This window comes from Lissotriton vulgaris, unplaced genomic scaffold (genome assembly GCF_964263255.1).
Source record: "Lissotriton vulgaris unplaced genomic scaffold, aLisVul1.2 SCAFFOLD_468, whole genome shotgun sequence".
NCBI lineage: Eukaryota > Metazoa > Chordata > Amphibia > Caudata > Salamandridae > Lissotriton > Lissotriton vulgaris.
Genome location: NW_028241185.1, coordinates 38,706 through 62,198, shown reverse-complemented (window position 1 = coordinate 62,198; position 23,493 = coordinate 38,706). Strand labels below are relative to the sequence as shown.

At 46.8% G+C, this 23,493-nt stretch overlaps 1 protein-coding gene across 2 annotated transcripts in view; it reads left to right on the top strand.

Annotated features, from left to right (window-relative positions):
- LOC147672090 (coronin-1C-like) overlaps positions 1-23,493 on the top strand; it is a 501,805-nt gene that overhangs the window by 457,868 nt on the left and 20,444 nt on the right. For both annotated transcript variants that reach the window (XM_086948042.1, XM_086948043.1), the window contains exons 8-9: positions 346-491; positions 10,560-10,617. In XM_086948042.1, the coding sequence (XP_086804168.1) occupies positions 346-491; positions 10,560-10,617 (204 nt within the window). The remainder of the gene's footprint in view (positions 1-345; positions 492-10,559; positions 10,618-23,493) is intronic.

Genomic DNA, 23,493 nt, shown 5'->3' with positions numbered 1-23,493 from the left:
AAACAGTATTAATGTTTACGGTTCTCCTTCTGTGTGTCCAGGTAATTGTGGAAGTTTTACCATACCTGCTAAATAACCGTAAAGGGCCAGATTTTACGTTTCCATTGCGGGTTATTCATGTTGCAATTGGGGGTAATGTAATATCACCATACCTTCTACATGTTATGAGCTGCAAAACCTGGAATCTTATGTTTTATTTGGTCAAATGTGTGAAAGGGAGAACACTGGGTGCAACATTTTCACACCTCTTGTAATCACAAATTTTGGTTGATAATGTGGCAATATGGGTGGCATTATGGCTCCTGCTTTATTTAAAGTGAAATTTCCTTTAATATTATTTTACAGGGAGACAGCAGTATTCGCTATTTCGAGATCACAGATGAATCACCGTATGTTCACTACCTCAGCACATTTAGCAGCAAAGAGCCACAGCGGGGAATGGGTTTCATGCCAAAGAGGGGCCTCGATGTGAACAAATGTGAAATTTCAAGGTAAAGTTCATTTGATTATATTTGAAAAAGATGGCATCCTTCAATCAAGATTCTTGGTTTTAAAATGCCTGTCAGATGCTCCCATTCACTAACGTTAACAGGTTTGGATGGATGCAAAAGTTGCATTTTCCATTTTAAAGCCCAAAGGAGTGTTTCCCATCTTCTGCAGCAAAACTGAGCACAGTTACACTAAACTTGACATAGAGGTACAATTTGGCTATGATATTATTCTCCCTTGATTTGATGTAAACATATTATTTACTTTACAAAGCGTTGTCGGGTAGAGTTGGAAGTAGTAATCTTTTGTATATTGCTACTAGTAAATGTACGAGAGAAAGCATTCGGATGGAAGTGAATTTCTGATTGTCTGTTCTGAGTTGAATATTTTGCTCCTTCTGCATGGTTTTTCATATCTGTTCACATGCTTTGGAAAAACATGTTCTAGGGCTAGGAGGAGTAGAGGGCAGCGTTGGTAAATTCTAGGCCACATAACAGGCACAGTAATTCCCCAAAGCGTAGAAAATACCCTCTTCCTCCAAGGAAAAACAGCGGGGTATTACCTGACAATGTGCAAGAAGTGCAGGAAACAATCCTATTGCAAAAATCAGACTCATTCAATTCTAACATAATGCAAGAATAGTGCTCTCTGTCCCCAGTGATCACACAAAAGTAAAGTGAATGCAGCTTCACATGTGTATGTATTCAGTAAAAACAAGTGACTGCTGCCATGTTGCACCCTGCTTCCCTTCTCTGCCCTCTATCAAACTGGGACGCTAAGGCCCCTGGCAGCTGCCTTCTCACAGTTGGCCGAACAATTCTCTGAGCCATCTGGCCACCCCCAAACCTTGGGTTTTTCTCACCAATATTTCAAGCCTTTAAATAAATGTATTCATTGCTCTTTCGCCTGAGAATTTTCTGTCACGTTATCTCTTCCATTATCAAGGGCTCCCAACTCCTCTGTGTGCTTATCTCTTAACTGTTCCGAATTGAAGGGACCCAGTTTTGTAGTTCATACCATAGTTTGTTTTTACTGTATAAATACACAGATGTAGCTGATAGAGCGCACAGGGACCTACTAGCTCAATTTTACCATACTCACCTGGGCCCATATAACATTCACACTTTGAACTAGCAGTCCTGCCTAACTAAATACTACTTAATCGCCTATCAGTGCCTAGAGGTCCATTTAGGACTTATACCTGTAAACCATGACTTACCAATCCTTGTCACCTTTACTAAAAGTCCTAGGGATCAAAAAGGGAGTTAGAATAAACAGGCAATACTTAAACACATTTACCTTTTCCTGTAATAACCACAGACTCGGAGAGAGTTTTAAAACCTTTATCTATGAAAGATTTTCTGAGTCAAAGTGAAAAGGGCCACAGTCTTGTGACCAACATTTTTACAAGCAAGAATATAGCCAGTAGAACATAAAGTTTGTAAGAAATCACAGTAACACCTTTAAACATCGGTACCTGAGAAGACTGAGAAAGGGAAATAGCACAAGGACATACCACATGGATTATATTTAGCTTGAATGGTGCACTGACCAATCCTGGCCATGGGCTAGGGCAAAATATATGGACCAGGCTCCCTACTAATCAGGTGCCCACTGGACAAGACAGGTGCAGATCAGGACAGGTGACCTCAGCTAAGTGCAAGGCCAGCGTCACACCCCTCTCTCTCGGAAAGCCAATTAGTACCCCGACTGGGCAATCGATAATTTTCCCCAACACCTCGAATATTCTACAGAGTGCTTCGCCAGCACCTCTGCCCTCGATCTCCTATAGCAGTCGTTGGGTCATTGACAGGTCAGCTACTCGGACAAGTCGGACAATTTCTCTATCTAATCCTACCTTAGTTATACTATTTCGAGGGCAATGTACCACCCCTAAATGTTGTAAATCTATGTGTTCCCCTTCAGTGATTGGTTGGAAAGACGAGGAGAGGTCATCACATCATACTAAGATGAGGTACTCACAATATTGGTTTCAATTGATTCCGTGTACCGCCCATAATTTATTTTCCCATGCACTTTTATTCCACCCAGCATTATTGGTACATTTTTTAACACATTGTATTTTGTAGCTTCCTCTCTAGAGGTCAGATGAGCAGGTTCCCAGGAACATCGTGGGTAAGAAGAGTGCTGGCTCTTGTTCAATGCCAATGCTTCAGCAATTTCGAAGTTAGAGTGCACATGCGCTGCTTTGTCCAAAATGGAGTTGATCTCCGTATTCAGTCCCAAGTACGAGCTAGTAGCAAAGTCAAAAAGAAACATATTAAAATACAAAAATACATGAATGCACTGTATACCACTTATCTCTACTCTAACCCCATTACTTTAGTTGAACTGTTGCATTAGAGTTCAGCAGAACGAACAAGCTGAGTACAAGCTGCAGAATAAGCGTTCGCATGTGAGATTTTAAGCAGCCTTTTTTTTTGCACTAGTGCGCAGAAGCAAAGATATTCCCACCAAGTGAAAGATGCGTCATGCCACGTAGATGTGACAGACGCATGCGCAGAAAGTTTCGGCAGCCATTTTAATGCATTCGAGTTTCTATCCGTAAAAGCACATAGGCGAGCTTCCCCTAGATACTAGAAATGTCGTGTAATGCGGATTTTAGTTAACAAAACATGTTGGGTAATATATTACAGGCTATTTAGAGAGGGCTGAATACAAGCAAGTTTCGGTAAATGTGAAACCTTGCTCCATCAATAGCTATTGACTTCCCTTTTGTGGAATCACAGGGGACACTGAGCACTCTTGCTTGTGTTGTGCTCAGGTTTCGTTTGTGCCTCTGACTGGTTGTTATTACATTATTTCTTACATATGAGCCTAGGCTAGGCCTACGATTGTTTGGTGTGTAAATAACCTGAATTGCTTCTAGAAATTGACATAATATGAACTGAAATAGGTGATTTTCTGAATGAATCATGCTGTCTATATTACGAGCGTGTTGGCCAGGGGTAAAGTTTCGGCCAAGTAGGGTGTGGGAGTAAGTGGTGCTGAGAGCAGGGTATGTTTTAAGGTCATGATCTTATCCTGAACCTACTTACCGCAGCCAACAGTAGTGGGTTCTGGAACAAGGGCTGCATGCATATGCTTCTGGCCAGGAATTTGTGTTGAGTCCAGTGAACTCTGGAGTAAAGCTGGGGTGATCCGATTCACTGATGTCATTTATTACCCCTGTGATTTACACGGTATGTGCTGTTACCAGTGGTGTAATTTTTTATGCCATCTGTGAGGGATGGGGATGAAAGAAGGGGAGAGTTGTGATTACTTGGTAATAAGTGGCGAATGTTAAGGATTTTTTGAGTTTTGAATCATGCAAGTAATGTTTTTCCAACTGAAGGTTTCTCTAATGGCAAAAATCAAACAGACACTACACCACAACAGGCAACAAGAAAACACACGTTCACTTAAAGAAAATTAATTCGCATTTTAAAAACATCTAAAATAAAAGGAAATGCAAAAGATAAGATACCAATGTAAATTATTTATCTGAATTTGTGTAGTTATTTTAGTTCTTTTGATTGTGTTGTGTTATGTGGTTCGTTGTGTTCAAAGTTGTGTTTTGTTTATAGTAGGAGCTTGCAAAAGTTGTCAGAGATTTGATGGCCCCTGTTTTGTGGCTGTTTCCTTCCTAATATGTTTGTGCATCTGTCTATTTTGTGTTGGGTTTGTGTTCATCTGTATATAATAGCTATGTGCCACAGTTAATTAATTTAGTTTATCTTTTATCCGGTTCAGTAACATGAATATTTGCGTTGCAAAGGACTGGTGCTCAAGTATCTGTGTGTGTCTGTTAGTGTGCAGTTGGATATAGTGTGTGTTGTATATATACACCAATGAAACTTCAGTGTTTCTGCATGGAGCAGTGGTCATGATAGATTGTATGTATGCAGCACATATTGCAAATTTTTGTTTGTAAACACATATGAACGTGTTTCCAGTGTGCATGGAAGAGTGGATCATTGGTTATATTGTTTGTGTGTAGCATGCATGGGTGACATCAGGCGATGCATGAATGTGGAACCGATTTAGCACGTGGTAATTTCGATTTGAGTTGGCATAAAGGGGAGCAGCACATACTCGCTGATTTAGCGAATTAATAAGATTGCTTTTTTGAAAACAGTTGCACATCACAAATTTACCGTAGGCCTTAGCAAAACTAAACCTCAGTTTATAACCATGGTCCTATGTTATTATATCATCCCTTAAATGTCCCCTCCCCCTTACATTTTAACTTGCCACTTTGTATCTTGTTGACCTTTAACCTGCGTCTATTAACATCTTCCTAAACCTTAACTTCTCACTTCTTCCAGGTTTAACTTTATTGTCTCCCTCCCCACCCCCCTCCATTGTCTCCTGATTCCCTTGGTTCACCACAATCATCTTAATCTAGCAACATGGCAACTTAAAGTGCCAACCGCCACTCAGAAAGGTGCTGACTTTCTGACCCACTCCTAGGAATCCCTTCTCCCCTCTCCCCCTGGAGCGTTTCCTCCAGTGCCTGTTTCATCTGCATTAAGTATAGCTCCATCCCATAGTTAGACAAGTGGACCCCAATCCCTCCCTAAAAGATTCTGGAGCTTCATATCTTAATTCCACGTAATCCACTTTGATGGCCACCTAACCAGTTACATAATCTTGCCCCCGCCCCATACCTCTTGGGCCGTTTCTGTGACCACCCCAGCCTTGAAAGAATTTGTGCCATAATGTCCCGGAGGTTTCTGCAGTTTTGACAGTGCTTTCTTCAAAACCCATAGAAGTTGGAATTACATCACCCCATGTCACCCATGTGCCTGAACACCGCCCCTTCAGGTGCCTTGGTAATCGCCCTGAGTTTGGCTCCCCACCTCACCAGGCCTAGGCTCAACACTGATTATTATTATTATTATTAAAAGGCTCTTCTATAGCGCATGGCCACTCGGGAGCATCCCAGCGCTTAAGACTGACCAGACAGAGATGGATTAAAAATGCAGATCTGTATTATCTAGTTTTTGGAAACAGAAGAGTTTTTAACTTTTTCCGGAAGACAAGGAGGTTAGGCTTCTGATAATGGCTGCAAGACTACTGTCCTCCCTCTGTCCCTCTGATCAGTCTTTAACTGCCGAATGAGCAACTCCAAACTATCAACTCTTCCCCCAACGTCCTCCCATACTAATCCTGGTACTCCCTTCCCAACATTTCGGACACTCTAAAGGTCGCCAATAACATCCAGTACAGTAGCGTAGAGAACCGAAATGTCTCCTTCCTGTCATTGCATATGTCCAGCAGGACTCCAATCACTTTTTCCAAGAGTTGCGTTGGCAGCGGCCTCCGAGCTCTGGGTTGGCGGGCCGTTCTCTCACCCAACCCTCCAGCATCCTCCTCCCCAGCTGATGGCGCATACCCCCACATGAGCTTGCCCATAAATGCAATTCCTGCCAGTTTCCCTGCAATCATGATTCTGGATAACCCTTTTTCGATCAATGCCAATATGTACTGAACTACATCTTCCTCCCTGTCCATACCTCTGACCTCCTCTAGCCCCACTGTCTAAAAACCCCTGCCAAGTCTGCGTATACGCCTTTCTGTTGAATTCTGTCAGAGACCCTTCCACCAACTGAAGCATTATTTCTCGTCTATGCTCCACATTGATGCCGGCGTTGGTGTCTTGTCTGCGGCCAGCCCATGGAACCTCTCCCACTGTGAACGAGACAGAGCATACACAATGTCATTGTCCACCACCGGTACATGTCTATCCCTGAAAACCACATCATGTCTTAAGCAACCCAGTACATAAACTCTCAACAGTTTGAGCACCTGTTCATCTCGCACTGATTGTCTCTTGACCACATGCACCACTGCCATATTGTCAATTTGGAAAAGCACCCGTTGGCCATTTCTCTACCCAAGAGCGTTACTGCCACTACCAGGGGAAAAATTCAGGAAGGCAATGCTCCTTCCCCCGCTCCCATTCCAGAGGCCACTCCTTCACACACCACGTACCCCCATACAAATCGAAACCAAGCCCTCCCGCAGCATCTGAGTATATCGGGTTGTCTGACTCCCAGTTCTGTGGGGTTAACATCGGGATGCCATTGAATTCATCTAAAAACCACTGTCACGTTCATAGATCTTCCTTCACGCCTGCCGACAACCTGATGTGGTTGACTACTGCCAGCACACCGAGATCACTAACACACTCTTTACATGAAATACAAATGCAGGGGACATATCATGGCTCATCATGCTCTTACTAGCCTGTAGCGACTGGGGGTCTTGCCCTTCCATTGCCTCCGGCCCCGGCACCGCAGGACCCACCTGGATCCGGGCTCGGATCCTGGCCGACACCGGTTGACCTCATAGCACCTCCAATGGTGTCGACCCCTCCTCCGGCACCACCTCCGACGTCACCCGGTGCCACTGCCTTTGTCGGGCCCCAGTTTCAGCCCGACCCGGAAACGGCGCCCGATTGGGGTCGCTCGACGCCGATTCCGACGGTGCTTTGTTTACCCCTATGTCCGCCCTCCTTATTTTCTGCCTGTTTCACAGACTTCAGAGGGAGCGGCAGACGGGGAGGGGTCTGAGGACCCTCCCACACAACAGTGTGGTTATGATCCGTATTGCGCAGAGGATTTTAGGGATGGCAGTGGTCTTGACACCTCACATGACCTTGGCATGCTGTCTCCTCCTACCGTGGCTACATAGGAGGGAGCCAGTTACGCAGTGGGGTTGCATAGGGCTGCCGAGGCCCTCCACCTCGAACTCCCTACAGTGGCTGTCAGGACGAACCTCCTTACAGAAGTGCTTCAGCCGGCGCCAACCTCTTCGGAGCCCTTGCTGCCTTTTAATGATGCACTTTTTGACGTTCTTTTGGGCACTTGGTCCAGGCCCAACACAGGGGCTCCTGTGGACAGGAATGTGGCCCGACGCCATCGCCCGGCTACGGGCGACCCCCTCTTTCTCTCCCAACACCCCACTCCCGAGAGCTTGGTTGTCCAAGCCTCTGCTTCCCAGAGCGTGTTCCCTTCCGCACATCCGGATAGGGAATCCAAGAAGCCCGAGCAGCTTGGCAAGACCGCACGCAACAGTTCCGGGTGGATGACCAGCTCTTTGTTGGCTACGTGGGTGCCAAGAAAGGTCGGGCTGTGCACAAGCGGACCATCTCTCTGTGGGTCGTTCTGTGCATTAAGGCTTGTTATTCTTTTGCTAAAAAGAAGCATCCAGTGGGGAGATGACAGCCATTACTGCTTTGGGACGGGGAGTTCCCTTTCATGACATCTGTCATACAACTACGTGGGCCTCACTGCACACGTTTACCAAGCATTACTGCCTGGACAGCCAAGTACGGAGAGACGGCTTCTTTGGCCATTCTGTTCTCCAGGACTTTCTGGTGTGATCTTGGTTCGCAGACCCACCCTCGGGGTTGGTATTGCTGGGATATCTATTCTAAGGTAAGGAATCTATCACTACGTGTGTTTTTCAGATGCACAAGTTACTTACCTTCGGTAACGCTATATCTGTAAGAAACATTAGTAATGATAGATTCCTTACCGCCCCACCCATCCTCCCCGTTATGCGAACGGATTTCTAGGGTTAAGGTCATCCCTTTTAGGGCCCTAGTTTCAGGGCACCAGTAGTCCGTATCTTGCATGGCTCTGCTTTCCTGGGGTGGAAAGTCGTGTACAGAACTGACGTCAGCACATGGGCGCGTCTAAGTAGCTCCAGCAACTTCATCTCTGCGACAACGACGCACGTGGAGCCGCACGACAATGCATACAGACGAAGTTTTTTCGTGAGCTGTTTTATGATGTTGGGATACAATGTGTTGTCTGTATTCCAGGTTCCTTGTGATCAGGGTGTGGGTAATGATTCTGCAATTGTTGTTGACCGAGAGCCATTTCAAGACTTTCCTGAGGAGTTTAAGGCTGTGGAAGTGTGAGGAGGCAACTGAGTTGACCTGACTAGTCATCAAGCTTTGACTATCGATTATGATCCCTAGGTTGCTGGTTTGGTTCGATGGGGTGGGTGTAGTTCCTAATTCTCAGGGTCACCAGTCTGAGAACCAGAGAGGTGTCTTTTCTGAAGAGAACCTCTTCTATATTGTTGGAGTTGAGATTCGAGTCAGTCTTCATTTAGTTTGTAACTTCGAATATGCAGGGACCAGGAGGTGTTTGTTATTAAGGTGGTCAGCCAGTCATTTGTTGACGAGTTATCCTAGGGATTATGCATGTTAGGGTTGTAGGGAGATTGGCTTTAGTTTGTCGGTGTTTTTGTGTGCGCTGAAGGTTTTTTCAGATAGGATGGTGGCGTGTTTCTAAGCTTCCAGGAAGGTATCCGTGTTGAGTGTTGTTGAGTATTGAGGTGAGAACAGTACAGATGAAGTCTAGTCCTTTGGTGGATATGATGTGTTGACGGAGGTCAGAAGTGGCTCCCAACTAAATAGAGCACTTGGTGGCAGCAGTTTCTGGAGCAGTTGTGATGGGCCAGCAGGTGAGGGTGGTTTCTGGTGAGGTATTTTTCTCTGGTTGGAGGTTTGTGCGGGTGAAGAGGTCTGGATAGAGTGCGAAGGTGTTGTATATTGTGTTGGTTCTTTTGCTGAAATTGTGAGAGCTGGGAGCAGAGTTTCTGTGAGGAGTTGACAGTCACAAAGCTGTCAACATGGGAGCTGATTTCCTTTGCTATGCCGAAGAGTATATTAAAGTTGTTGGATCGGTTTCGGATCCCTCAGTCAAAGTCGAGCGTTTGGTGGATCTGAGTTGCTGGTGGTAGTAGCAGAGGGCTGAGCTGTAGGCGTTTTCTCTCGTTGTTGTACTGTTTTATGTATTCTTACTTGCCTTTGTGAATTGACCCCACAAGATCTGAAATGGGAATAAAATGTTCAGTGAACATTTACATACGATTAGTACAAATGGAAAGGACTGTGCTTCCTTTGTCTTTTTCCAATAGGAATCTGGATGATTCAGGTCACAAAGGTATATGACTGTAAGTATAAAACGAGCAATGGTGGGAGAGTTGACAAGTGGGGGAGCAGAAAATGGAGACGCAGACCGAGAAGATACTGGGGTACACACACAGTCAGGGAGTGAACCGGATGGTACTTAAAGGGCAGGGGGGATCGGCCATCACTGAAATAAGAGGCTGGAAACGAAATGGGAGGACAAATGTCAAGGATATAGAACCTGAGACCGTACACCGGACATGATGGGGGGAGTTTTAGTTGAGAGGGAAAGAAGGCTAACAAGGGGAACAGGCAGGCACAGATAGCTTACAAGTTTGGAGAATGTATCATGGTAGGCGCTTGTGGGAGTTGGACTGCAATGAACAAATATGCATAAAGATGGAACGATTATAGATGTTAGCTAGATTGCTGTATATTGTTGTAAGAGGACTGAGTTGATGGCCCTACTGTGTTCGCAGAGTTGCTACTTATTAATGCATAACGATGAAGGATACATACTGATTATTGTAAATGTCTGCCACAAACTTTAATAAAGATATATTTTAAAAAAATTACTAAGTAAAACAGTACTCCTGTAGTACTCTTCCCATACACATAAGTGTTTTTGTAAACTGGACCCGTGTTTTTTTCATTTTAGTATAACTTTATTCATTAAATCGGTTTCTTTTCATCAAAATTGGCTTTAGTTTTGAACATCATCACATGCATTTTCGCTGAGGAAGCCTTTGCTGCTCATGCCAAGCTACTTTATGTTTTCTTCTAGGTAATAGACTGTTTAAACTGTGTGGGAGACCAGCCTTACCCCATACAACGAGTGAAGCCTCTCTCTCCTATTGTCTCAGAATAAGTGCATGATGTAGCTCTTGCAATTTTATTCTTCCTTATGAAATATTTTTCACTTAATGTTCTATACCATAAAGGAGATGGTTAACTCCTTGCCAGTTACGCGGTCTTGATTGTCCCTCAGCACTCCCTTCTTCTGTGTACCAGCGATTTGAACCTTCAGATATCCAGACTAATTTTCTTGCCAGACTTATTAAAATTTGAATATGACAAGAATGAATATGACAAAATAGTGTTTTGCTTCATTTAAATTGTGTTTATTTCTATTCTAAAGGTTCTACAAACTTCATGAACGGAAGTGTGAACCCATAATCATGACTGTCCCCAGAAAGGTAAGAAATTATAAAATGAGGTTTTAGGGGTATTTTTGCCCATGGATAGTATGCACACGATAATCACTATCTCTTTGACAATGAAGTTTAACACCGGTACAAGGCACAAAATAATATTTAACAATGCCAGCAAGAGAGCTTTTTGTGTTTGGAATGGTTCACCTCTTAATGGAGCACTTGGGAACTGAAGCCCATTCGGTGTTTATTACAGAATGTAATGGTTTGCTATTTTGAGAAATTATTTTTAAAGACTTTACATAAATTAATTGTTAATTAATTTCAAATGTCTTCCTACCAAACGGCAGTGATGAAATCTTCCATAATTCATCCGGCTCATAAAAACAATGCCCTTTACTGAATGATTGACCATTCACAGCAGCATCCCTCCTAACGCCGGAATTAGTTCTTGTAGCATGGTTAACTCCTTGCCAGCTAGTCTTATTTGTCCCTCAGCATTCCCACTTTTTCTTAAAACAAAAGATAACTAAAACTATTCAGTTAGTTCCTTTTGTTAGCCGGGAATTCAGTTTCCCGTAGGTCTGAAAACCTCTCACTACTGCAAACAAGGAATACCTTCAAATCATTAACTTTAATATTAATAGAGACATTCAATTAACTAGTCCGATGGGAGCTGAGACTACAAAGGAGAGAGCCAGCCTAAGAGCTGGAATATAGAACAGGTCCATATAGTTTCCTAGAGATACAGTAAAGAAAGATAGGCAGTGACGTGGAGACTACTATTTGTGGCAACTTGGGCTTAATCTGATTCTCTGACTGTTTCAAGAGGGGGTGCAGAAGAGCTTTTTATCTGGATAAGATAACATATTACAACTTATCCATGTGAAGAAAGCTAAGTGGTAGCCAAGAGCAGGAGCAGGGTGAACCATTGATGGTCACCATTGCCAAGAAGAGAGTGGAAACCCTGGCGAAACTCATTTGCTGACCTTGTGAAACACCATCGCTGGCCTCTAATACCCCTTGGCAACCATAAGGGTCTCACAAAGAGGATGACCCGTGAGGACTAGCTGAACAAACCAACACATATTGTAGAACACTTGGACACGCTGATGGCTGGTAAGTGAGTGATGGGATAGATTTGCTTGCTGGATGGTAGGTTTTTCCCTCTGAACAAAATGGTCGTAACCAGAGAAGGTTGGTTGTGAGTCAGTGAACACACACAACTGACTAATTAGGGAGAGAATAGGGTAAGAGAGGACTGTTATTTCTATGACGTTCAGCAGTTGGTGGGTTTTGAGGGGGGAAGAGATTTGGTGGGAGAGTTTCTGGCACAAGATGATTTGGCCATCACCATCGAGCTCCTAGGCGGAGGGCTGAAAAGTGGAGGAGACCCCAGTCCTTAGACGTGGAGCTACTGAGATATGCACCACCAACAGATACATTGTAAGTATTATCTGCTTAAATGTACAGAGTCTTAACTCCCCAGGTAAGCGTCTAGCAATTTTGGAAATATTCTATTCCATGAAAGGGGGCATTTGTCGATTACAAGAGCCTCATTTAACTAAGAAGGATTGATCATGAGTGAGGTCCAAATCAATCAGGGTACTTGTAAAGCACACTACTTACCCGTAAGGGTCCCAAGACGCTGAGGGGAGAGGCGGGGGATGCTGCTAATGCTCGAAGAGCCAGGTCTTGAGGAGCCTTCTGAAGGCGAGAAGGTCTTGGGTCTGCCGTATGTTTGTAGGGAGGGTGTTCCATGTCTTGGCGGCGAGGTAGGAGAAAGGATCTGCCGCCGGAGGTCATTCGTTGGATGCGGGAAACAGCTGCGAGGGCGAGGCTGGCAGAGCGGAGCTTGCGGGTGGAGGTATGGAAGCGGAGTCTGCTGTTCAGGTAGGCTGGTCCGGCGTTGTGGAGTGCTTTGTGTGCATGAGTGAGGAGCTTAAAGGTGATCCTCTGGTCGATAGGGAGCCAGTGCAGGTCTCAGGTGGGGGTTGATGTGGCTGTGGCGGGGACGTTGACGATCAGTTGGGCGGAGGCGTTTTGGATGCGTTGTAGTCGTCGTAGGTGTTTGGCTGGAATTCCTGCGTAGAGTGTGTTGCCGTAGTGCAGTCTGCTGCTGACGAGGGCTTGCGTCACCGTTCTTCTTGTTTCGGTGGGGATCCACTTGTAGATCCTGCGGAGCATGCGGAGGGTGTTGTTGCAGGAGGAGGAGACAGCTTTGACTTGCTTTGACATGGAGAGGGAGGAGTCTAGAATGAATCCTAGGTTGCGTGCATGGTCGGTGGGTGTTGGTGCTGTTACCAGTGTGGTCAGCCACCAGGAGTTGTCCCAGGCTGAGGGGGTGGGTCCGAGGATGAGGACCTCAGTCTTGTCCGAGTTGAGCTTCAGACAGCTGCTCCTCATCCAGTCAGCGACGGCCTTAATTCCCTCATGGAGGTTGGTTTTGGCGGTGTGTGGGTCCTTGGTTAGGGATAGGAAGAGCTGGGTGTCGTCGACGTAGGAGATGATGTTGAGGTCGTGATGGCGGGCCACTTGTGTGAGGGGGGCCATGTAGACGTTGAACAGCGTCAGGCTGAGGGATGAGCCCTGGGGGACGCCGTAGATGATGTCGGTGGCTTTGGATCGGAAGGGTGGGAGCCGGACGCTCTGGGTTCTTCCGGAGAGGAAGGACATGGTCCAGTCAAGAGCCTTCTCTTGGATTCTGGCTTCTAAGAGGCGTGTCTTTAGAGTGCGATGGCAGACCGTGTCGAAGGCGGCTGACAGGTCCAGGAGGATGAGGGCTGATGTTTTGCCAATGTCTAGTTGGTGCCTGATGTCGTCTGTGGCGGCGATGAGGGCAGTCTCAGTGCTGTGCTTTCGTCTGAATCCGGACTGGGATGGGTCTAAGATGTTGTTGTCTTCCAGGTGGCGGGCCAGTTGCATGTTGATGATTTTTTGGATGACCTTTGCCGGTAACGGGAGCAGGGTGATGTGCAGGAAGTTCTTGAGGTCCTTGGGGTCCGCTTTGGGCTTCATGAGGAGGGTGTTGATTTTGGCGTGCTTCCTGCTTTCCGGGAATGTCGCTGTTTCGAAGGAGATGTTGATGACCTTCCGTAGTTGGGGTGCGATGGCAGTGTCTGCTTTGTTGAATACGTGGTGTGGGCATGGGTCAGACGGAGATCCTGTGTGGATGGAGTTCATGACCTTGCGTGTCTCGTCGTCGTTGACGTTGAACCAGGAGGTCAGGTGGTTGGCGCTCGTGGTGTTCACGGGGGGAGGTGTCTGGCGCAGTCGGGGCGGTCGTGGTGTTGAAGCTGTCGTGGATGTCAGCGATCTTGCAGTGGAAGAAGATGGCTAGTGAGTCGAACAGTTCTTGTGAGGGCGGGATGTCGTTGGCGCTGGGGTTGGAGAGTTCCTTTACGATGCTGAAGAGCTCTTTGCTGTCGTGTGCATTGTTATCCAATCGGTCTCTGAAGGAGGATCTTTTGGCTAATTTGATGAGGTGGTGGTGTCTGCGGGTGGCGTCCTTGTGGGCTGCGTAGTTGTCCGTTGTGCGTTCGTGGAGCCATGTCTTCTCCAGTTTCCGGCATGCGCGTTTGGAGGCCTGGAGCTCGTTGTTTAACCAGGTGGCTCTCTTGTTGGCGTGGCTGTTGGAGGGTCTCTTGAGCGGGGCGAGGGTGTTGGCGCAGTCGTTGATTCACTGTCTGAGGTTGCGGGCTGCGGCGTCTGGGTTGGTGGGGTCGGTGGGTGGGTTCTTGGCGAGGGAGGTGGTCAGCTGGTCTTTGGTTACTTTGCTCCAGCAGCGGCGAGGCAGCTCTTGAGTGCGGTGATGCGTGGTTGGTTTCTTGAAGGTGAAATGGATGCAGCGGTGGTCGATCCAATGGAATTCGGTGGTGTGGTTGAAGGCGACGTGACAAGTTGTCTGAGGCCAAGGTTGGCGAGGTTGTCAATCAGGGTGGCGGAGTTGGCATCGTTGTTGTTCTCGAGGTGGAAGGTCAGGTCCCCGAGGAGGATGTAGTCCGTGGAAGCGAGTGCGTGGGTGCTGGCGAGGTCGGCGATGGAGTCGCTGAACTGAGCTCAGGGTCCGGGGGGTCTGTACAGCCTGGACAGTATTTTTTATTTGGAACATACAATTGAGGACGTTGCTTTACTGCTGGGGAGGTGTGGAAGTTCTCCAGTGCTGCCTGATGGCAAAAACTGATCCCTGGCATTGCTCCTTGGCTTGGTCTTCTATACCTCCACTCTGCCATCCTGATACTCCCCAAATTCCGGGCAACCAGAATATGCAAAAAGACATGGTCTTGAAAATATTGAACAAAGCATAAGGAGGCATTATCTGCGAGGGTGACCTGAACTTGGTCATAGAAGGGACAAGGTATAGGACAGCTTAGAGATTTTAACAGGTAGGTTCCCTTTCACATGAGGCAGTCCGGCTACAGCAAATTGGGTCAGAGGACGTATAGCAGCCAAAAAAATCCCACAGCCCTGGACTATACGTTCTACTCAAGGCTCACTGCACCTACACAAAACTTCACCACTTTTTGATTGAAAACACAGCCTCCCCGAGAGTCGTTTTTACAGTAATAAGACACATACCACTTCCAGACAATTCCAAGTACACTGATGTTTTTACAGACCAGAAACATTGGCTTATATTGGAGACTAAGGGACAGCTTGTTCTAAAACAAATAGGTGGTGGAGGGGTTGCAGAAATACATCTTGCACTACCTTGAAGACAGCAGCAAGGGCAACTAAAAAATGAATACCCTTTCAGATGTATTGGTAGCGGTAGTCCGAGGAAGCTTCTTCTTGGCCTCAGCGAGACTAAACAAAGACAGATAAAAGCAGAGAGAAAAACTAGAACTTCAAATAAAGGAGCTAGAGATTGTTCATGAGTATGCTGACTCAACAAAAATATGACGCACATTAGCTTGAACAGAAATATGAGTGAGGCTACAAAGCCAGTAAACTATTGGCTAGTATGCTCGGGGCTAAAATGATAGCAGGGTATAGATGATTATGTCTCTGGTGTCTCAGTCCAAAAGCCATCAATCAAGCAATGTATGAGCTAGTGAAGACCTTGATATAGAAGAGTTTGTCACCAGCCTTAGTAGATTAAAACTTACCAAGCTGCTTTACTAAGATGGCTTCATGTCACAGTTCTATAAAATATTCTGACAACAGCTGACCTGTTTGTTGACCCACTTGCTCACAGGCATGATGGACTCTATGCCACAAGCTACGATTACAGTAATCACCCTAACGAGCAGGATTAACTAGGTATTACAAGCCAATATTACTTCTGAACACAGATACTAAGCTCTTTCAGGCATACTAGCTAGCAAACTAGGCAGCATCTTGATGGTCTTAATAGACCTGGGCCAGTCTGGATTCATGCAGGTAGACACTGTAGGTACAACCCGAAAAATTAACTCACTTGATAGACAATATCTGCAGAATCCATAAGGCAGCATTGATGGTTTCACACAATGCTGATAAGACATTCAACAGTGTACAGTTGTGGCCTTCTGGACTGCAATTTGGCCATCTTTGGTAATGTCCTCAGGTGTAAAAGCAGGGGCTTTATCTGCTGCATAAATATCATAGCAGTAGAAAGGGTTAACTGATCCTCAAATGGATTAAAATAGGGGGGGCCCTTCCCCAACTGATTTCAGAAATCTATAAATTCCTGCTCCAGAAGGACAAGAGTCTGAAAATCCCATGTCAAAAGAGAGTTGGGGACCAGTTTCCTGGATGCAGGGTAGAAGGAGATATACACTAAAGCACACAATACCACTAGGTCCTCTGTGGATAAGGAGGCCTTAATTAAAATAGATACTCATTGGTACTAAACCTTTATAAAGCTCCTGGGATGAAACAAATACAGATCCAAGAAATGCTGAGGCAGCTGCAGAGATAGTGGCATTATAATGCATGTGCTGCGTGTTTCTTTATTTGTTTTAGACATACTGAAATGCTGTTCTTGATTAATTGTCTGAACTGGGGTGGCAGAGTGGGCTAAAGAACGGTGATGGATTAAACCCAGATCTTTTGACTGGGTGTTTGATTGATTCAGATGCTCCGTCCATCACCACCCACTTTTGTACCGTTCTTGATTAATTAGGCAGCATGTTAGAGACCTCCATTCCAAAACTTCTGACATATGCATTCTCGGACTACGTAACAAGCAGACTTAACCCCTTCACTCTCATTAACATTATGTGCTGTAAAACAGGCCTTCACAGCATTATGGGTGGTAGACAGACTACCAGAGGTTGGATCTATCAACTGTAGGCCCTAGAAGGCATGGAGAAAATAGTTTCCACCATCACTGAGGCTTCAGGTCTATGAGACACTTTGGACCCGATTCATTCATTGCAGCTTATATCAAAGAACTCACATGCCCCTTCATACAGGAAAACTCAGAGTAGCTTGTAGCAATGGAATCTGGGTGCTACACCACATAGAAACTGAACACCTTTAATGAGGAGCTAGGGACTACACAATACACACAAGGGGACATGGTAACCTGACTTGATCAGCCTCACTCTCTGACAGACGGGTGAGGGGTAGTGTCAGGGGGAAGGAAGATGACACCTAATTGGCTGAATAGATTTCCCTTACCAGCTTGTTGTTTTAGGCAAGAGATGGGGTACTTTGTCAATGCCTTAGTTTCCTAACCTGTGAGGTAGGTATGTGTTAGACCTGGCATCTTTTGGCATAGTTTTCCCTGTATTTTTGCTTCTGACCTCCTGTGATTGACCATGTGCTGAAGAACGTCGTTGTTTCTGGTTTAAGGACTCTGGGCACTTTACCACTGCTGACCAGTGCTAAAGTGCATGTGCCTTGCTCCTAAAATGTAATGGCATTTGGTTTCATTTGATTTACTTTTAAGTCCCGAGTACAGTGCACTACATGTGTCCACGGTCTGTAAATCAAATGCTCTTATTGGGCTGGAAACACTGATTGTGTCACCCACATGAGTAGTCCTTCAAACATGTCTCCAGAGCCTGTGTGTGCAGTTTTAAACAGCCATTTCAACCTAGAAAGTTCACCTACTTGACATGCCCAAACCTTCCCCTTATACTACATGTAAGGCGCCCCTACTGTAGACCCTAGGTAGCCCCAAATGCTGAGTACAATGTAGTTACAAAGGAGGACATGTATCTTTGAGTTTTGCATATCCCGGTAGTGAAAACTGCTAAATTCGAATTTTACGACAGCAAGGCCCATCTCTACCATAAGTTAGCATTGGAGTGGATTTATAACACTTTACAAGTGTATCTTTCAATTGGGAGCAGATAGAAAATTAGAGTGTAAATAATCCAAAAGAGAGAGTAGTTATGGCTGCAAACAGCTGCACAAATGCTAGTCTTGTAAGGTTATAGTTGTAGGCACACACCCTCTAATGGTAAAACTACTCAACAACTATAAATACCATTGTACAAACAAAACCACACAAAAGGGAGTGTCTCAAGAGTCAAACAATTGTATTGTGGACCTTGTTCTCTTTTATTTTTTTCTCCTGCTTTCACGAAGAGCAAATAATTCTATGGTGTCGATCCCAATATACTCTTCACCAAGACCAAAATAACATGAGAGCCGTAATATGAAGTCTCAAAACAATTCTCTGTTTTTATTCTTCAAAACATCAATGAAACAGCCCAGCCAATGCTTCTGAAAGGAAGGTACTTGACGGTGGTGGCTCGTTGAGCTACCCGGTCTGAGCTTACAGAACCTAACAAGGTGTGGGTGTAAGAAAGTGCCATCTTTCTTGCATGGTATGCCCTCACTTTTTGCTGAATTGCTGATGTACTTTGACTGAGTGTGCACTGGGCTCCTGCCAATCAGGTGCCCAGGGCCTGTGTTCCTTCCCTAAAACTGTATTGAAACCTAAACCCAATTGGCATCTCTGGCCTCATGTCAGCCCCTGGTAAATGGTACCCTAGGTACCCAGGACACTGTGACCAGAGATGGCCCCTAAGGGCTGCAGCACTTATTGTGCCACCCTTGGGGGTCCTGTACCCTGACACACACACTGCCTTTGCAGGCTGAGTGTCTTGGTGCAGAACAAAACCTAGAGACTACATGGCACACATCCCTGTGTGCCATGTCCACAACACACTGCCCTGGCATACTTCAGTCACCCATGTAGCTGGGTGCCCTATGCCAGTGGTGTGGGTACAGGTGCATGAGCCCTGTACCCCTACAGTACCCAGGTCCATTCCTGGGCACTGTAAGTGCACTGCTGCCATTAAGAGTATATGGTGCTGGGAGGTCGTCATCACAAACTCCACAGCACCATGATGGCTACACTGAAGATTGAGAAGTTTGGTATCAAACTTCTCAGCACATTAAACCCACACTGATGCCAGTGTGGGATTTAATGCCAAATGCACGAAAGAGGGCATCTTAGAGATGCCCCCTGAAACCCAACCAACTCCCAGTGTCCTGACTGCGTGGCTGCCGAGGCTGCCACCACCAGAAATATTTCTGAACCCCTGGGTCGAGAGCTTGCCGCTCTCGTGGGCCTGAAACAATGCACATCCTGGGACGAGGTGCCAAGCCTCCCCTCCCCAGGATGGGCAGGGGGAGCTTCAAAGACATTCCGCCTTTGTGAGCTACTCCCGGCCACTTGCTGTACACAGCAACTGGCCCCTACTGGTTCTGACCCCCACTCTGGGGGGAAGACAGGTGCAAAACCCTAAGTGAGGAATGGGGGTGCGCCAGCCTCTGCCAACCTGACCCCTCATGTGGGAGAAGCGAGGTGAAGCACAACTCCGGGCTCCCGCCATCTTGAGGTTGGGGAGCCCTACCCAATCAGAGACAGGCTCCTGCCCCCCTCCCACAGGAGAGTAGCAGGATAGGGGGTGTACTCACCCCAGTGAAGGGACCCATTGGTCCCTGACCTTCCCAGAACTGTAACGCCCCTAAATTTAGTATTTAGGGGCACGCTGAACCTTTCTTCCTCAGATCCCGATTCCGAAACTACAAGAAGAAAGAAGACCTGCTGTGCAGCTGCTAACAAGAGGATGACACCAACTGACTTGGCCACAGCCCTACAGGTCTGTCAACCCTCGAACCTGCTCCTGCTAAATCCCGGCGTCTCTTATGGTCAGCAACCTCAAAAACCCCGGAGGACCTGACTGCCTTTCTCATCCAAAGTCTGGGACTCCCACGAGCAGTGGTTCTGCTCAAACAGCAACAACCCCTGGTGCCAGCCAGGAACCGCGAATCCAGCACACTCTGCACCTGCCGAGCCCGGCCCGAGCCTGAGTGAACAAAGACCATGAGGACGTCCCCCCAGCGACTGCGACCACGAATCCAGCACCCAAGGACGATCCTGATGACACCTGCAGCCTCACAACCAGTGACCCCTCCAACCGAAACCAGTAGAGGGTAAGATTTTCCGACCCCAAAAGACACCCCTGCACCCGGTGCCCTGCAGCCCCCTGTGCCCTCCTCTGGGATGCCTACCCAACCTACAGCTTCCCAACTTACCTCTCGAAGTGGTGGTCGCACCTGAAGAATCTCCGTTCCAGAGCCAGCAGCCTTTGTTCAACTTCCAGCTTTTCCATTGAAATACATCGGGCGCCCGAAGGCCCAAAAGCACCCAGCCGCCCGAGTGCCACTGGAAGTGCAGCATCTGTTCTATCCTACTTCCCCACTTGCCCTGTGTAAGTGACCAGGAGCTCAGCTCCCACAGCCGCGTGACCTGCCTGCTAGCAGCCACCAACCAAAGGCCCCCTGCCTATTCTCTCTGCACCTGGCTGCCCCAGTGCCGCTGAGGGTGTGACAACTGTACCTACCTGACCCCGGGAGACCCCTGAGTCTTACCCTAGAACCTTATCTCTGACAGTCGAGTACTTACCCAAAGAACGATAACTTGCTTTTTCTCCATAGGGTAACCTCGGCGGGTTTCACCTGGAAATTCTTCTAAGTTTCGAGTTTTGCAACTTTGAAATATTCCTTAAAAATCATCCGATCAACGAAAACTTATCAGGAGAGACCCCAGTGCTGTATCTTTGTGCCCAACACTGACCCTAAAATGTAATTCTCCAGTATTAGGGGTGTCTTTCATAGATTCACATGCTTGAATATTCCCCGTCGTCGAAGTGGGAGTCCCACGGTACATAAAGATAGCAATAATGCTAATATATATATATGTAATAACATGATACATAATAAAAATAGAGATAATACACACTGAAAAACCTCTACAATGGTTCCTCCATAGGAATGCATTATAAAGAGAAAAACTAATTTGTAACATATCAGTGTCATTATGTTAGTCCAAACTGCAGCCAATCAGGCTCAAGCACCCTCTAGAACCTTCTCCTCAGAAGCTCCAGTCCTCAGATTTTCTACCGCACGTCGTGTGAAGGGAGTCTCCCTGAGCTCTGCTCAGTTTTCTTCATTCAACTCTTCTACTTCAGTTGTTTCTCAAGATGTCAAGTAAGAAGTCTTTGTTTAGGCCTTGCTCTTCCTGTGGGAAACTGCGTTTGTTTGAAAAGGACCCCCACCAAAAGTGGATTACTGTCTATATCCAGAACACAAGGTGGCTGACTATAAGTTCTGTAGAACTTTTCCTGCTAAAACTCTCAGAGACAGGGAAGGTCGTCTTCTTCTGTGGTTGAAGCGCCTTCAGGACAAAGACGCAGTTTTGTCAGACGCAGAGAGTTTCCAGTCAGGTCCTTCAACTGCTGCTTCCAAGCATGGCAGTGTTCAGGAGTTACCTTCTCCTTTTCTGAAGAAGAAAAAGCTGGCCTTAACAGTAGCCCAAGTAAAACCTACTGCTACTATAACTTCTGTGTCTACGCCCACGAGACCTGGCTCTCAGGCGTCTTTTCCAGCCTCTATAAGTGTTGTTACACTTCTGACAGCGCGGTCGTCGACGGGCTCGTCGACGACCATTCCAATGACGAAATTGGCTGCTGTGGCTTCGTCGACGATTACAGTGACGACGACGTCTGCTTCTTTGTCGTCGACGATTGTCTCGTCGACGGCTTGCACATCGACGAGAGCCTCAATCTCCACAATCTCGTTGACGATCCCTATTATCTCGTCGGCGAAGAAGCTTCCGTCGACGATAAAATCATCGTCGACGCTACATGTCCCGTCGACGAGTTCAACGACGACGAAGGTCCCGTCGACGAGGAAAGCTCTGTCGACCAGCTCGTCGACTGCTTATATCCCGTCGACGAAGGCTTTGTCGACGAAGAAGATAACACCCAAGGATTCGTCGACGAAGCTCCCGTCGACGAAGGCTCCGTCGACGGCTGTGGCAAGACACTCGTCGTCGACGAATACATCTACATAATCACCGTCTCCGACAGCTGTGTCTACGTCATCATCGTCGACGGCTGCTCCAGGTAAAACATCTACGTCGACTAAATCATCGACGGCAACGGCTACGTCGACGGCAGTTTGCCTTTAAATTCTGGAGCGCAGCAGGAAGACGCAGCATCCACATTAGGATCAATGTCTTTCGCCACTATGCCTCTAGTGCCTTTGGACACTTCAAGTACTCCAGTCATTACGGAGCCTTCCATGGGCAATTTACAGGAATCTACACTCCAGTTGCCACCTCCTACTCTCCAGGCTCCCTCACCGATGTTGGCTACTGACCAGGAAACAGAGTCCATTGTGGACGACAATGTTTTTGGTGATGCCCACAGTCCATCGGACTTGATTATTAAGTGTCAGGACACAAGTTCTGAAGACGACGACGAGGAGGAGGACGATGACCAGCAGGAGGAACAATATGTACAGGTTCCAATGGCAACATTCCCAGTATCTCTGTTTTCCAACCTCCAGCATATGCTGGATGATTACAATAGGAGATTTCCTCAAACACCTCAGGGTACACCGAACCATGCTACATCTGAGATAACAGAGTCTACTCAACATCAGCAGCAACCTTCAAAGCAGACTGCTCTTCCAGAAAGGCCCCGTCAAGCTATCCCCACTAATTCTCAACAAGAGGTGGTGGATGAGACAGAGCCGGAAAGAGAGGAAGGAGAAGTTCCCCAGGATACGGACGATGACCAAGACCCGGATATGGCAGAATTCGATGACTATCTAATACAAACGCCCTCTCCTCAGCCGGGCGACTCCGGTGATTCACCTCCGGTTGACATCGCTAGCTTCCATATATTGATGGATAAGGCGGCAGACCGCTTCAAATTACCAAGAGCGCAGTGAGAGGAAGACTGCTTTCTCTATCACTTTAAAAAACAGCCTTATAAACAGGTCCACACCATACCTATTATTGAATTTGTGTGGAAGGAGGGAATAAAAATCATGCAGGCTCCTAACTCCTTACCTGCTCAACTCCCTCGGCTGGAAAAGAAATATAGGGCCCCCACTGGTTCGCCCGCTTGCTTGATCTCGCATCCTAAGCCGGATTCAGTGGTGACCCAGGCAGCGCAACGACGAGCACGTAACCCTGCAACTCCTATCACTATTCCACCGGATAGAGAGGGTCGACGATTGGATGCGATTGAGAAGAAGTTTTCAACGATGGCGTCTACATCAGTCCGTGTCGCAAATGCGTTGGCCATTTTAGGTCGTTTCGACCGACAAATGTGGTCAGACATTTCTGCGCTAGTCTCGTTGATTCCGGAGACATCCAGAGCGGAAGCGCACCAGATCCTTCAAGATGGCATGAGGGCATCAGAAGAGATAATTGACTGTGCTGTGGACGTTGCGGGTACTGGTTTTCGTATCCTTGCCAGTGCTGCGGCTCTCCGGCGTCAGGGTTGGCTAAAATCCACATCGTTTCGACAGGAGGTCCAGTCGAAGATACTTGACATGCCGTATGACGGTGAATCTCTCTTCGGCTCTCACATCGATGAGGCACTAGAATCGATAAAGAAAGATACCGATACGGTGTCGCATTCTAATCTAGGACCCTGATCAACCTTGTGCCCTTATGCC